General features: G+C 49.4%; 1 protein-coding gene across 1 annotated transcript in view; it reads right to left on the bottom strand.

The window, feature by feature from the left end:
• The window catches only part of LOC124469800 (ATP-binding cassette sub-family C member 9-like), a 25,995-nt gene extending 20,644 nt beyond the window's left edge, over positions 1-5,351 (bottom strand). The window contains 7 exon segments of the mRNA XM_047023295.1: positions 641-826; positions 1,565-1,807; positions 1,994-2,160; positions 2,247-2,368; positions 2,742-2,883; positions 3,816-3,987; positions 5,110-5,351. Coding sequence (XP_046879251.1) covers positions 641-826; positions 1,565-1,807; positions 1,994-2,160; positions 2,247-2,368; positions 2,742-2,883; positions 3,816-3,963 — 1,008 coding nt within the window. The 5' untranslated portion in view covers positions 3,964-3,987; positions 5,110-5,351.
• Between the last annotated feature and the right edge of the window lie 8,182 nt (positions 5,352-13,533).

Genomic DNA, 13,533 nt, shown 5'->3' with positions numbered 1-13,533 from the left:
GCCTGGTGTGTTCTGGACAGCTGCTGACAGAATGACTCGGGAATTTTCCATGTCACTTAGAAATGTACGTCTGCTCTGCAGGGCGCCACCCTTCACCCTTTCACAACACACACACACACACACTGTGTAGGGGGGAAGGGTGATGCCTGATAACTAAATTGGCTAATCTCGTTAGCTCTGTCCGTGTTGACATGGCAACCAGCACAGATCTGTCCTGTCGCCAACGCCTCAGTGACATCACAGTGGAAGTGAGTCATGATTGGTCAGACTCGACCACCCAGAATTCCAGAGGTGACAACTTGAAGAGAGGCAGACATTGAGGTCACTGAGTGTGTGTGTGTGTGTGAGTGTGTTTGTGTGTTTGTGCATGCTAATAAGCAGGCGCCAGCTTCACAAGATGTCTGACGTAGTTGTGATGTCTGAGCAGGGCAGAGATGACAGAGAGCTCCAGTCATCTGCGCTCTGCAGCACAGAAACCCTCTCAGGCTCATATCATCTTTCTGTGTCTGTGAGGAGGAGGTGTGTGTATGTAGCAGATCAAATACACAACACCTTCTGCAATGTAGCAGGCTCACCACATTCCATTGGAACACACACACACACTCCACCCCACACCCATGCTAATACACACTCCCCAGACCTGGTCTGAGCGCGTGGTGACGGTCTGGTTGGCCAGGTTGCTGACGATGCCAGAGATGCAGAGCGGCCCAGCGAAGCCCAGCAGGTCGGCCAGGTAGCGGAAGGTGCTGCTGAGGAGGATGGGCCGGCCGAACGCCTGGTACATGGACCGCCACATGGAGGGGGCGCGCTCCGGCTCCTCCGCCCTCTGGGGGGGGGGGGGGGGGGGGGGGGGGGGGTTAAGAATGACCAACTTCCTCTCCACCCAAACACTCTCCTCATGCTTTCATCACAGCCCACCCCCTTCAGTCTGAAGTTATTGGTTAGAGCCCACCCTCCTCCACTCTGCTCCTCCCCCCTTCCTCCCCCCTCCTCCTCTCTGCCCCCCCTCCTCCACTCTACTCCTCCCCCTCTCACCCTCTGCTCCTCCTCTCTCCTCTCTGCTCCTCCTCTCTGCTCCTCCTCTCTTCTCCTCCTCTCTCCTCCTCTCTGCTCCTCCCCCCCTCCTTACCCTCTGCTCCTCCTCTCTCCTCTCTGCTCCTCCTCTCTCCTCTCTGCTCCTCCTCTCTGCTCCTCCTCTCTCCTCCTCTCTGCTCCTCCTCTCTCCTCCTCTCTGCTCCTCCCCCCCTCCTCACCCTCTGCTCCTCCTCTCTCCTCTCTGCTCCTCCTCTCTGCTCGTCCTCTCTCCTCCTCTCTGCTCCTCCTCTCTCCTCCTCTCTACTGCTCCCCCCCCCTCACCCTCTGCTCCTCCTCTCTCCTCCTCTCTCCTCCTCCTCTCTCCTCTCTGCTCCTCCTCTCTGCTCGTCCTCTCTCCTCCTCTCTGCTCCTCCTCTCTCCTCCTCTCTACTGCTCCCCCCCTCACCCTCTGCTCCTCCTCTCTCCTCCTCTCTCCTCCTCCTCTCTGCTCCTCCTCTCTCCTCCTCTCTGCTCCTCCCGCCCTCCTCACCCTCTGCTCCTCATACACATCCTTCAGTCGGAGGTAGTTGGTGAGGGCCCGCATGGCGATGGGCAGCTTGCCGATCTTCTTCAGCTCGATGGGCCTGGTGTGAGCTCCCATCACCAGCTGGTTCATCCACCAGTAGGTGGCCTTGGACAGCAGGTTGACAAAGGGCTGCAGGAAGCGTACTCCCAGGTCCTGGAGGTCCTCTGGAGGCTTCACCTTCTGGGGGTTGGAGAAGAACACGTACTTCTGCACACACACACACACACACACACACACAAGAGAGGATACACACACAAGAGAGGATACACACACACACACAGTTAGAAACACAAACATGTTCCCACAGCTCCGCACCGTTCCGAGGAAACACTCGACAACCTACTTCCTGTTTCCGCCACCGTACGGCTTTTGAACCAGGAAGTGCCGACTCACCCTGACCCTGATGACGTTGACCTCCACAGCCATCAGCAGTCCGTACAGGAGCACCAGCAGCGCCGTGATGCAGAAGCGCAGGTGCTGGATGCTGATGCCCAGCTCTGCAAACTTCCACAGCTTGATGGACTTGGTGATGAAGGCTAGGACCCAGTAGATGAACAGGGCTGGGGAGGCAGGAGGGAGTGTCACATGTAAAAGATAGGACGTGTGTGTGTTAGCGTGTGTGTGTTAGCGTGTGTGTGTGTCTTACCCAGCAGTAGCTTGGGGAAGTTGGAGGTCTCGATGTTGTGGTAGTACACCAGAGAGGTGGTTGCTGCTATGAAGCCCATGAACGCAGGCATGAACAGGTGCAGGTGGTTGGTGCTCATCTCACTGACACAACACAGGGACACACACAGGGAGAAGACAAGTTATTTGTGTACAGTTTACTTGTTATCTAAAATACATCATTCTTATTATTTTTATAATACCCACCCTTAATCATCACAGTTCTTTATAAAGCATTGATCATGTTTTCTGGAAGGTTTATGAAATATTAAACTTTTTCATGTTTTACATCAAACATATAAATATCTTAAACTGAGGAAGAGGTTGTATTTATGTGTCATGTGTTGTACAGTGCTGAGACTGAAATATGTCTTATTATTAATTAATCCTAATCATGTGTTCTTTTAGCAAGCTCTTTGTTCCAAAGCGACATACAGGAGGACAGAAGGGAATTGAACCTGTGATCTCTTGATCTTACTTGTTGGACACAATGCCCTCGGCAATCTCGCACACGTGGATGAAGAGCAGGGAGAAGGTGAGGACCCAGCGCAGGTTGTGTCCAGGGAAGTGGAGCCAGGTGTTGTGGTGGATCTGGACCTTGGAGCTCTGACTGCCCCAACCTGGGACACAGCAGCCAGGCAGGTACAGGAGCACAGCAGCCAGGCAGGTACAGCAGGCACAGCAGCCAGGCAGGTACAGGAGGTACAGCAGGTACAGCAGGTACAGCAGGCACAGCAGCCAGGCAGGTACAGCAGGTACAGCAGCCAGGCAGGTACAGGAGCACAGCAGGCACAGCAGCCAGGCAGGTACAGCAGGCACAGCAGCCAGGCAAGTACAGCAGGTACAGCAGCCAGGCAGGTACAGCAGGTACAGCAGCCAGGCAGGTACAGCAGCCAGGCAGGTACAGCAGGTACAGCAGCCAGGCAGGCACAGCAGCCAGGCAGGGACAGCAGGTACAGCAGCCAGGCAGGCACAGCAGGTACAGCAGGTACAGCAGCCAGGCAGGTACAGCAGCCAGGCAGGTACAGCAGCCAGGCAGGCACAGCAGGTACAGCAGGTACAGCAGCCAGGCAGGTACAGCAGCCAGGCAGGCACAGCAGGTACAGCAGCCAGGCAGGTACAGGAGCACAGCAGGTACAGGACCACAGCAGGTACAGCAGCACAGCAGGTACAGCAGGTACAGCAGCCAGGCAGGTACAGGAGCACAGCAGGCACAGCAGGTACAGCAGCCAGGCAGGTACAGGAGCACAGCAGGCACAGCAGGTACAGCAGCCAGGCAGGTACAGGAGCACAGCAGATACAGGACCACAGCAGGTACAGCAGCACAGCAGGTACAGCAGTACAGCAGGTACAGGAGGAAAACAACATCAGATACATGACAAATAGGGTTGGGCAAAATGCACCGGGCAAAACCCCCAAACAATACCAAATCCTACTGAGAAACACAGTCCAACACTGTCTAATGATCTGCCTTTACTCCGGTGTGTGTGTGTGTGCGGACACAGACACATAAATATAGGTTGTGATGCCATGGTAACCTGTCTGAGCGTACCGATGAAAAGGATAGGGAAGGTGATGAAGAGGAGGAAGACATGAGGGACCAGGTTGAGGGCGTCGACGAAGCAGCCGTTGTTCAGCACGCCCTTCTCCACCCCGTAGGCACTCTTATTCACATCGTTACCACAGAAGGAGAGCGCCATGCCACACGATTGGTCCAGGCAAGCCTAGGGGGAGGGGCATGAGGTAGGAAGGAGATACTTCAGTGGACAGAATCCTGTCAGTTTAAACCACTGGCCAGTCCTAGTGAGGCAAAAGATGACTACTGATTGAAGGGTTTGAGTGAAGAACAGACAAACAGGTAGGGAGGTAGAGAGACAGACAGACAGGACAGAAGCTTGGTGAAAGACATCTTGCTGTAAGTGTTGAGTTCTGCAGTTATTGACGTTACAATGTCCAGGTGTCATTCCTGACAACCTGCAGTGATATTTAAAAGTGTCAGGTTGATGAACTGACTGATGACCTGACTGTACAGCCACTTCTTCACCTTTGACCCCAGGGTTCTTTGTTGATCTCATGGCCACCATTGAATAATAACAACCACAATCAAATCTAATTGTATTTGTAGGCTACAGCCCTTTTAAAAGCAATGTCACAGAGGGCTTCAAATACGCCCGGAGAAGCGGCCCTCAACCAACCTGAACTTAAACAACAATGTGCTCATTTAGCAGATGCCTTTATCCTAACCGTACAGGGGAATTTGAACCTGCAGCCTGTACCTAGCTCAGTAAGCTCATCACCAGCTGAATAAACACCTGTCTGTCCTCTCATGTAACCTGCTCATCGCCATTTGTTACCGTTAACACACCTGTCATCCTTACGTTACCGTTAACACACCTGTCATCCTTACGTTGCTGTAAACATTCTTTTGCCACCTCATATCAACATCCACTCAAAACCGTTCTTATCGCTGTACGTTACCGTACACACAAGTAAATGCAGAGTAAATGTGTCTGGTTTAGCTCGTGCTTCCAACAGCAGAAATATTCAAGAGATGATTTGTTATATAAAAACAAACTAGTGAATAATCTCTCAAGTGTAAAACACGACATGCACTTTAAAAAAAGTTTTAGCCTAACCTCTGCTAAATCTATCAAACAATATGCTATAGACAACTACAAAATACTGTCTCAATAATAAGTCTGGTCAGTCAAACGTTCTTTTTACACAGCGGGACTTTTAACGGCTTAGAAACTTTTGTTGCAAAGCGTCAAAAGCACAAAACACCAGGCTATTTTGTTATTACTACAAGGCTGAATCAGTTAGTAAACGAGAAAGGGACATCTTACCACGAAATGAAAAAAAAGAGAAGTTCTTATTGGCGCTCGTTCATTCCGTTTGCCTGGTGTATACGCGCCAGTGTTCAGTGAGTGATGGTTATTTTTAGCCGTGGTGCATCAACTGCGCATACTGCACCCCCCTATCGGGTTTCCAAACTTGCCCAAGTCTGTCGGTGGGGTTGAACTTCCCTAACTCTGTGGTTACCGGCAGCATGTGTTCCACCGGCAACACGAGCAAGGTGCACCCAAGTATTTATTATCATAAACCCGTATCCAATAGTAGCTAGGCGTATTTGACCATGTCAGATTGTTTGAAGGGTGGTACAGTAGACCTGATTGGCACGTGTTCCCTGTGTTGATATGATGAACCTCGGGGTCAGAACAATTGACCGCTCCCGGTCCCGGAGGCTTTGGTGTTGGGTCACCGGGGATGTAATCTACACAAACAATGTTCCCTCCATCCGGTAGTCTAATCCGGTAGGAACACAAGGAGGAATAAGAGCGCTACACTGCTTAAAGCTTAAATTGCTCTTCGTCACCAAATACCTTCCCGAACGCAGATTTATACCAATGTTGAAGGACAAAAGACGCTCGCTTTGTCCTTTGATTTCACTAACAAGGTGAAACATCTCATGACAGTAAGAAAGTGAGAATAGCATGTTCTTGGTAACATACCGGGGGCGGTTTTGTTCTTGTAGTTGTGACGCACGGGTTCCCTGGCCGGTTGTCAGTGTTTTGAATATGTCGTATCTCCGCTGAGGAACGTCTTCTCTCGTGCAGACATTGATTCTCTCGGGTTGGTGTTGGTTGTATTGCTGACGGCGCCGTGTAGATGCGCGTTCTCAACAGCAGCGTTGGGATGTCGTCGTGCACGGGTGAAACGGTTGGCGTTCTGCAGAGAAATCACACATGGCGGGATAGAATCAAATACGAGAATGTAGGTCACCCGTAGAACGATAGAGACTTTTGCCAATATTTGTCTTTCTTTAAAGCTAGCGTTTATAAATGCTTCATAAAGGTCGTTGTGTATTTGGTTGTGATAGAGGAATACATAGACAACAAAACCACGTGACTGCTGTCCACGTCATTCGTGTATGACAGTAAAGGTTAATTGGGGTCACAGACGCCGTTCAATATAGGTATGGTCGTGTTATTTACATAATTCACAAGGTGCAAGTATGTATACATGTGTGTGTGTGTCATGATGGCTGCTCTGTGTGCCAAATACTTCCATGGAGGGGCTGGGGGGGAGAGAGAGGCTGGGGGGGAGAGAGAGGCTGGGGGGCTGGGGGGCTGGGGGGAGAGAGAGAGGCTGGGGAGAGAGAGAGGCTGGGGGGCTGGGGGGAGAGAGAGAGGCTGGGGAGAGAGAGAGAGGCTGGGGGGAGAGAGAGAGGCTGGGGGGGAGAGAGAGGCTGGGGGGCTGGGGGGAGAGAGAGAGGCTGGGGGGCTGGGGGGAGAGAGAGAGGCTGGGGAGAGAGAGAGGCTGGGGGGCTGGGGGGAGAGAGAGAGGCTGGGGGGCTGGGGGGAGAGAGAGAGGCTGGGGGGAGAGAGAGGCTGGGGGGCTGGGGGGAGAGAGAGAGGCTGGGGGGAGAGAGAGGCTGGGGGGCTGGGGGGAGAGAGAGAGGGCGGCTGGGGGGGAGAGAGAGAGGCTGGGGGGCTGGGGGGATAGAGAGAGGCTGGGGGGAGAGAGAGGCTGGGGGGCTGGGGGGAGAGAGAGAGGCTGGGGGGCTGGGGAGAGAGAGAGGGAGGCTGGGGGAATAAAAAAAAAGGATTAGGGAATGGCAGAATAAACGTTAATGATGTTTTATCCTCAGAACAGCTTTTATCTGGGATCTGAAAGATGGCTGCCTGAGTATGCCCTGCCTGGCCCAGTGTGTGGGAATGATGTCATCATCATAATACTCATGTAGTCATTGTGATATGTTGATGTACAGTGGCATGCTGTAACCGCTGAGCCGTACGTATGCAGACTCCTGGTCATGTGACAGTACAGTGTGCAGCCTCCTGGTCATGTGACTGAATACAGTGTGTGCATGAGTAAGGGAGCTCAGGGCTACTCCAGTGCAACACACACAACGAGTCCTTCCAAGTGTGGGTGATGGGTGCTGACAGAACCAGGTTTGTAGGCTGTGAAGCCCCCCCCCCCCAGCTCTGCCCCCCCCTCCCCCAACCCTCTGCCCCTCCACCCTCCCCCCAACTGTCTGCACCTCCCCCCAGCCATGCCATGCCCCGCCCCTCCACCCTCCCCTCCACCCTCCACCTGCCCCTCCACCCTCCCCTCAGCAGGGCTCCCACACGCCCAGCAAGGCCGGACTGAAGCCTGTGGCCGGGGTTGTAGCAGGCCCAGGCAGGGTGACCGCCTGGGGGACAGTGTGTGACAATATGGGGGCGGAGGAGTGTCCAGGGAGCCAGCAGCATGAGAACTGGGCCAGGGTTGTGTGTGTGTCTGTGAGTGTAGCGCAGTGTGTGTAGCGCAGTGTGTGTGTTACAGTGTGTACGTTTGTATTTGTTTTTCTGACACTGTGTGTGTGTGACAGCATGTGTGTGTGTGTGACACTGTGCAGAGGTTCACATCCCCCAGATCCTCCCAGGAAACAGTGAGAGGGGAACCCTGACCCATGACCTTGTGACACCCAGGAGGAAGTGGATTATGTGTGCCCAATCACAGAGTCCCACGGGGACTGGACGAGGTGACGCGGGCGGGGCTTACTGGGACGAGGTGACAGAGAGGGGAGGGATGATGAACAGAGTAGAAGGAAGGATGGAGGGTTTAGAGGAGGGATGATGAAGAGGGGTAGAGGTCGGAGAGAGCTCTTTGAGAACGTTCCAGATTCCCACCGCCTGAAGATCGTGCTGGGAACAGCTGGTCAACACGTATGCATGTGGTGAGTGCGTCATCCACAACACAGGACATGTAAAAGGTCTCTCTCCTCTGTCTCTCTTCCATCTCTCCTATCTCTCTTCCTTCCTTTCCCCTATCTGTCTTCAATCTCTCTCTCTCTTTTCTCCTATTTCTCTCTCTGTCTTAAGTCAAACAGCTCATTATGTCACTGATGATCAGGTGCCATCTCAGTCTCCCGGCCAATCACATTCCAGGTGCCATGTCAGTTTCTGAGGACATGGAGGGATTGGACGCAGCCCTGGGGGAGCTCAGCCATTGGTCTATCTCCCGATGACATCATCAGCCCCAGGAACCACTTATTCCCCATCACAAATGTTCCTGGCGATGGTCGCCGTGACGAGGGGTTGTGAGGGGGGCACCCTGGGGTAGAGGAATCCTGTGGTTCTCAGCGTGAGAACATAGAGCAGAACCAGGGGGGGGACCTTTAGGCTGTGGCGCGGCAGAAAAGGAAGCAGCAACCAGCTGTAGATCCACTCCTCCGCAGGGACGAGAGACAGGAAGTACACAGGCTGGTGGACACACACACATATACACACATATACACTCACATATATACAGTGCCCTCCAAAAGTATTGGAACAGTGAGGCCAATTCCTTTATTTTTGCTGTAGACTGAAAACATTTGGGCTTGACATCAAACGATGAATGTGAAACCAGAGATCAACGTTTCAGCTTTTATTTCCAGGTATTTACATCAGGATCTGATGCACAAATTAGAAAATATCACCTTTTTGTTCGAACCCACCCATTTGTCACGTGAGCAAAAGTATTGGAACATGTGACTGACAGGTGTGTTTTGTTGCCCAGGTGTGTCCTATTACATACATTATTCAATCAATAAATACCACTGAATGTCTACACTCAGGTTCAGATTGGGTAAGATAGGTTTTGTCTATGCAGACTGTATTCAGAGGTGAAAACAACATGAAAACCAGAGCGCTGTCTTTGGGTGAAAAACAAGCAATTGTGAGTCTTAGAGAAGATGGAAAATCAATCAGAGCCATTGCAGAAACATTGGCCATAGCCAGTACAACCATTTGGAATGTCCTGAAGAAGAAGAAAACTACTGGTGTACTAAGTAACAGACGTCGAACAGGTAGACCAAGGAAAACATCAGCAGTTGATGACAGAAACATTGTAAGAGCTGTAAAGAAAGACCCTAAAACAACTGTTAGTGAGATCAGCAACAACCTCCAGATGGCAGGAGTGAAGGTATCACTATCTACTGTTCGCAGAAGACTTCATGAACAAAAGTACAAGGGCTACACCAGAAGATGCAAACCACTCATTAGCAAGAAGAATAGGAAGGCCAGGCTGGAATTTGCCAAAAAGTACAGAGATGAACCTCAAAAATTCTGGGACAAAGTTTTATGGACTGATGAGACAAAGATTAACTTTTACCAAAGTGATGGAAAGGCTAAAGTTTGGAGAAAGAAAGGAACTGCTCATGATCCCAAACACACAAGCTCATCTGTGAAACACGGTGGAGGTAATGTCATGGCTTGGGCTTGCATGGCTTCTTCTGGGACGGGCTCATTAATCTTCATTGAGGATGTAACACATGATGGCAGCAGCAAAATGAACTCGGAAGTCTACAGAAACATTTTGTCTGCCAATTTAAGGAAAGATGCAACCAAACTGATTGGCAGAGCCTTCATCATGCAGCAAGATAACGACCCAAAACACACTGCCAAAACAACAAAGGAGTTCATCAGGGGCAAGAAATGGAAGGTATTAGACTGGCCAAGTCAATCTCCAGACTTAAACCCTATAGAGCATGCATTTTACCTGCTTAAGAGGAGACTGAAGGGAGGAACCCCACAAAACAAACAACAACTGAAAGAGGCTGCAGTGAAAGCCTGGGAAAGCATCAAAAAGGAAGAATGCAAAAGTTTGGTGACGTCAATGGGTCACAGACTTGCTGCAGTTATTGAAAGCAAAGGATTTGCAACTAAATATTAAGTCTTATTCACTTAAATATGTTTTAAGTATATCTGTTCCAATACTTTTGATCACATGACAAATGGGTGGATTCAAACAAAATGTGATATTTTCTTAGTTGTGCATCAGATCCTGATGTAAATACCTGGAAATAAAAGCTGAAACGTTGATCTCTGGTCTCACGTTCATTATTTGATGTCAAGCCCAAATGTTTTCAGTCTACAGCAAAAATAAAGGAATTCGCCTCACTGTTCCAATACTTTTGGAGGGCACTGTATATACACACAAGGTACAGGTGCCCTCATCATAAACACTCAGAGCTGACAGCCCTTCTCGAAACACCTCTCACTGGAACGTGTGTGTGAGATGTGAGAGAGAATGTGTGTGTGTGTGAGATGTGAGAGAGAACGTGTGTGTGTGTGTGTGAGATGTGAGAGAGAATGTGTGTGTGTGTGAGATGTGAGAGAGAACGTGTGTGTGTGATGTGAGAGAGAATGTGTGTGTGTGAGATGTAAGAGAGAACGTGTGTGTGGGTGTGATGTGAGAGAGAATGTGTGTGTGTGTGAGATGTGAGAGAGAACGTGTGTGTGTGTGAGATGTGAGAGAGAATGTGTGTGTGTGTGTGATGTGAGAGAGAACGTGTGTGTATTATGTCTCCTGACCTCAGTCAGACAATAACACGGGGTGACATTGAAACAAATTGAACGCAGGTATCCATAGCAACCATACGTCTTCGCCGGTGTGAATCTCTTTCATATGTCAGGTTCAGGCTTATGGGCGGTTTACATAGCTTGCGGTGAATTAGACGACGTTTAATACAGAGCCGTTTATACAGTGTTGGAGTACAAACGGTGGTCTAGTCCAGGGTATAGGGACTGAGTACACCCACGTCTAAGCAACCAGGCTACTTACATAATTTCAACCAAATATAGGCCTATGTGCAGTATTTCTTCAGTTTCCGCCGCAGCACCGGGGTGTATTTTCAGAGGTTATCTTACACTGCAACCTGGTGGTCGGTTGTGGTACACTGTGTCCATAGTTTTGATTTGGTCGGCAATTCCTCACAAAACCGCACTAAGTCATTTGGTAATATTTCCTCCGCATCACAACCGATCGCAAAACCATTTGGCAGATCAACTCCTAAAGTATTTGAGAACACAGACAAGTTCTAGGCTACGCCTATGGAAGCAAATAAGTGACATGTTTTGGAATGTAAAAGGCATTAAATACTTAATATCGAATTTGAAAATGTAAAGAATTTGTTCACAGATTTGCTTCCATATACGCCCACTGGACTGTAGGAACCACGCGCTGTACATAACGAGTGCTGGTCAGTAGGGAGCGCCCAACAGCTTTACAAAAAGTAAATTACGTATTCCAGATTTTTGGTGTAAAATATGTAGGCCTATATATTATTTAAAAGAACTAATCACCAAAACCTGTAGTTTCTAACCCCAAGACATAGCCCACAAGTAGAGTATGTAGACCGTCCTGCAGAACATCAAGAACCAGAGGTGCAGAGTTCTAACAGTATCACACAAACAAACCTTTTTGCCAGTGTGTTTGATGAGACACACGGCATACTCAGTTCAGTTATATGGCCACAAGATGAAAAACGTCATTTTTCATCACAGGAAGGTTATCTGAAAGACTGATTAAACATTCATAAACTTTATATTGGATTGTTCTGCTTCACAGAGCCTGTTATTAGGTGTCAACCAGCCACTAACGCAGTAATGAAGTGAGTGTAATTCCAGGGCATTGTGATTTCAAGGATTAAGGAAATTAGTTCCGTTTTAATCATTGTGGCACACAGATACAGCATCTAATGGGAGCGCAGCATTGTGCGGCTTTCCTAACTCCACGCTCTGCCGCACAATTAATTCACCTGAACATAATTACATTATGCAGCTAATAGGCAGCTCAGATAGCGGCTCTCCGGAGCCTGTCTGACAAAGCCAGCCGTCTGAAAGGTCGTTTTATCCGCGGAAGAAACTCCAGGTGATCCTGGAGCTCCGTCAGGGATTTCGTTGGAACGTGATTGAACTCAGTGAGCTCCACGTTCAGAACATTCACGTGCAGTGTATTTGACGTGCTCAACATGTTTTGTCATTCAAAAGCCCGCAAACCATCCCTACGCACTCTTCTGTGTTCGGATTAAGGACGACAGAAATGGCCGCGGGTCTTTTTTAACCGTTAGGCCCGGTTTCCCACACATGGAAACCTTCCTTGTCCGAAAGTAAGAGAATAATTCAAACAATATCTCCATTGAAACGTTTTTATTGCAGGACTAGGGTTAATCCATGTCTGAAGAACTGGGCCTTAGTGAATTTAGAAACGTAATTGAAACACACTGATCGCTTTGTGTTGTTTTGACACGTGTCGAAGTTGCTGGTTCTGTGATAGATGATGAGGATGTCAGCGTTATTTACTGTGGGAAACCCAGCCATGCAGGAGGATGATTTAATAACTGCCTAAATGTTCAGCCCCAGCAGCTGGAATAAAGATATCATTACTCAGTGCTAAATGTCTCTTGGTTTTCTCTTGTTTCAGGTGACTTGTAGCTGCAGCAGGACTCACACAGACATCTTGTTTAATGGACCTTACTTGATCGAATATCTTGTGTTTATGGAACAGGCTGTCTTTGTGTGTCTGTTTGTGTGTGTGTGCTACTTGATGTCAGCTTTGCCTAGATAGAGAAGACCTAGATGGAGGTGACCCTAGATGGAGGTGACCCTAGATGGAGGTGACCCTAGGTAAAGGTGACCCTAGATGGAGGTGACCCTAGATAGAGGTGACCCTAGATAAAGGTGACCCTAGATGGAGGTGACCCTAGATAGAGGTGACCCTAGATAAAGGTGACCCTAGATGGAGGTGACCCTAGATAGAGGTGACCCTAGATAGAGGTGACCCTAGATAGAGGTGACCCTAGATAAAGGTGATCCTAGATAGAGGTGATCCTAGATAGAGGTGACCCTAGATAAAGGTGACCCTAGATAGAGGTGACCCTAGATAAAGGTGACCCTAGATAGAGGTGACCCTAGATAGAGATGACCCTAGATAAAGGTGATCTAGATAGAGGTGACCCTAGATAGAGGTGACCCTAGATAAAGGTGATCCTAGATAGAGGTGATCCTAGATAGAGGTGACCCTAGATAAAGGTGACCCTAGATAAAGGTGACCCTAGATAAAGGTGACCGTAGATAAAGGTGACCCTAGATAAAGGTGATCCTAGATAGAGGTGACCCTAGATAGAGGTGATCCTAGATAGAGGTGACCCTAGATAGAGGTGACCCTAGATAGAGGTGACCCTAGATAAAGGTGACCCTAGATAGAGGTGACCCTAGATAAAGGTGACCATAGATAGAGGTGACCCTAGATAGAGGTGACCCTAGATAAAGGTGACCCTAGATAGAGGTGACCCTAGATAGAGATGACCCTAGATAAAGGTGACCCTAGATAGAGGTGACCCTAGATAAAGGTGACCCTAGATAGAGGTGACCCTAGATAAAGGTGACCCTAGATAAAGGTGACCCTAGATGGAGGTGACCCTAGATGGAGGTTACCCTAGATAGAGGTGACCCTAGATA

The sequence above is a fragment of the Hypomesus transpacificus genome, chromosome 7 (genome assembly GCF_021917145.1).
Source record: "Hypomesus transpacificus isolate Combined female chromosome 7, fHypTra1, whole genome shotgun sequence".
In the NCBI taxonomy this organism is placed as follows: Eukaryota; Metazoa; Chordata; class Actinopteri; order Osmeriformes; family Osmeridae; genus Hypomesus; species Hypomesus transpacificus.
This window is presented reverse-complemented; position numbering and strand designations above follow the sequence as displayed.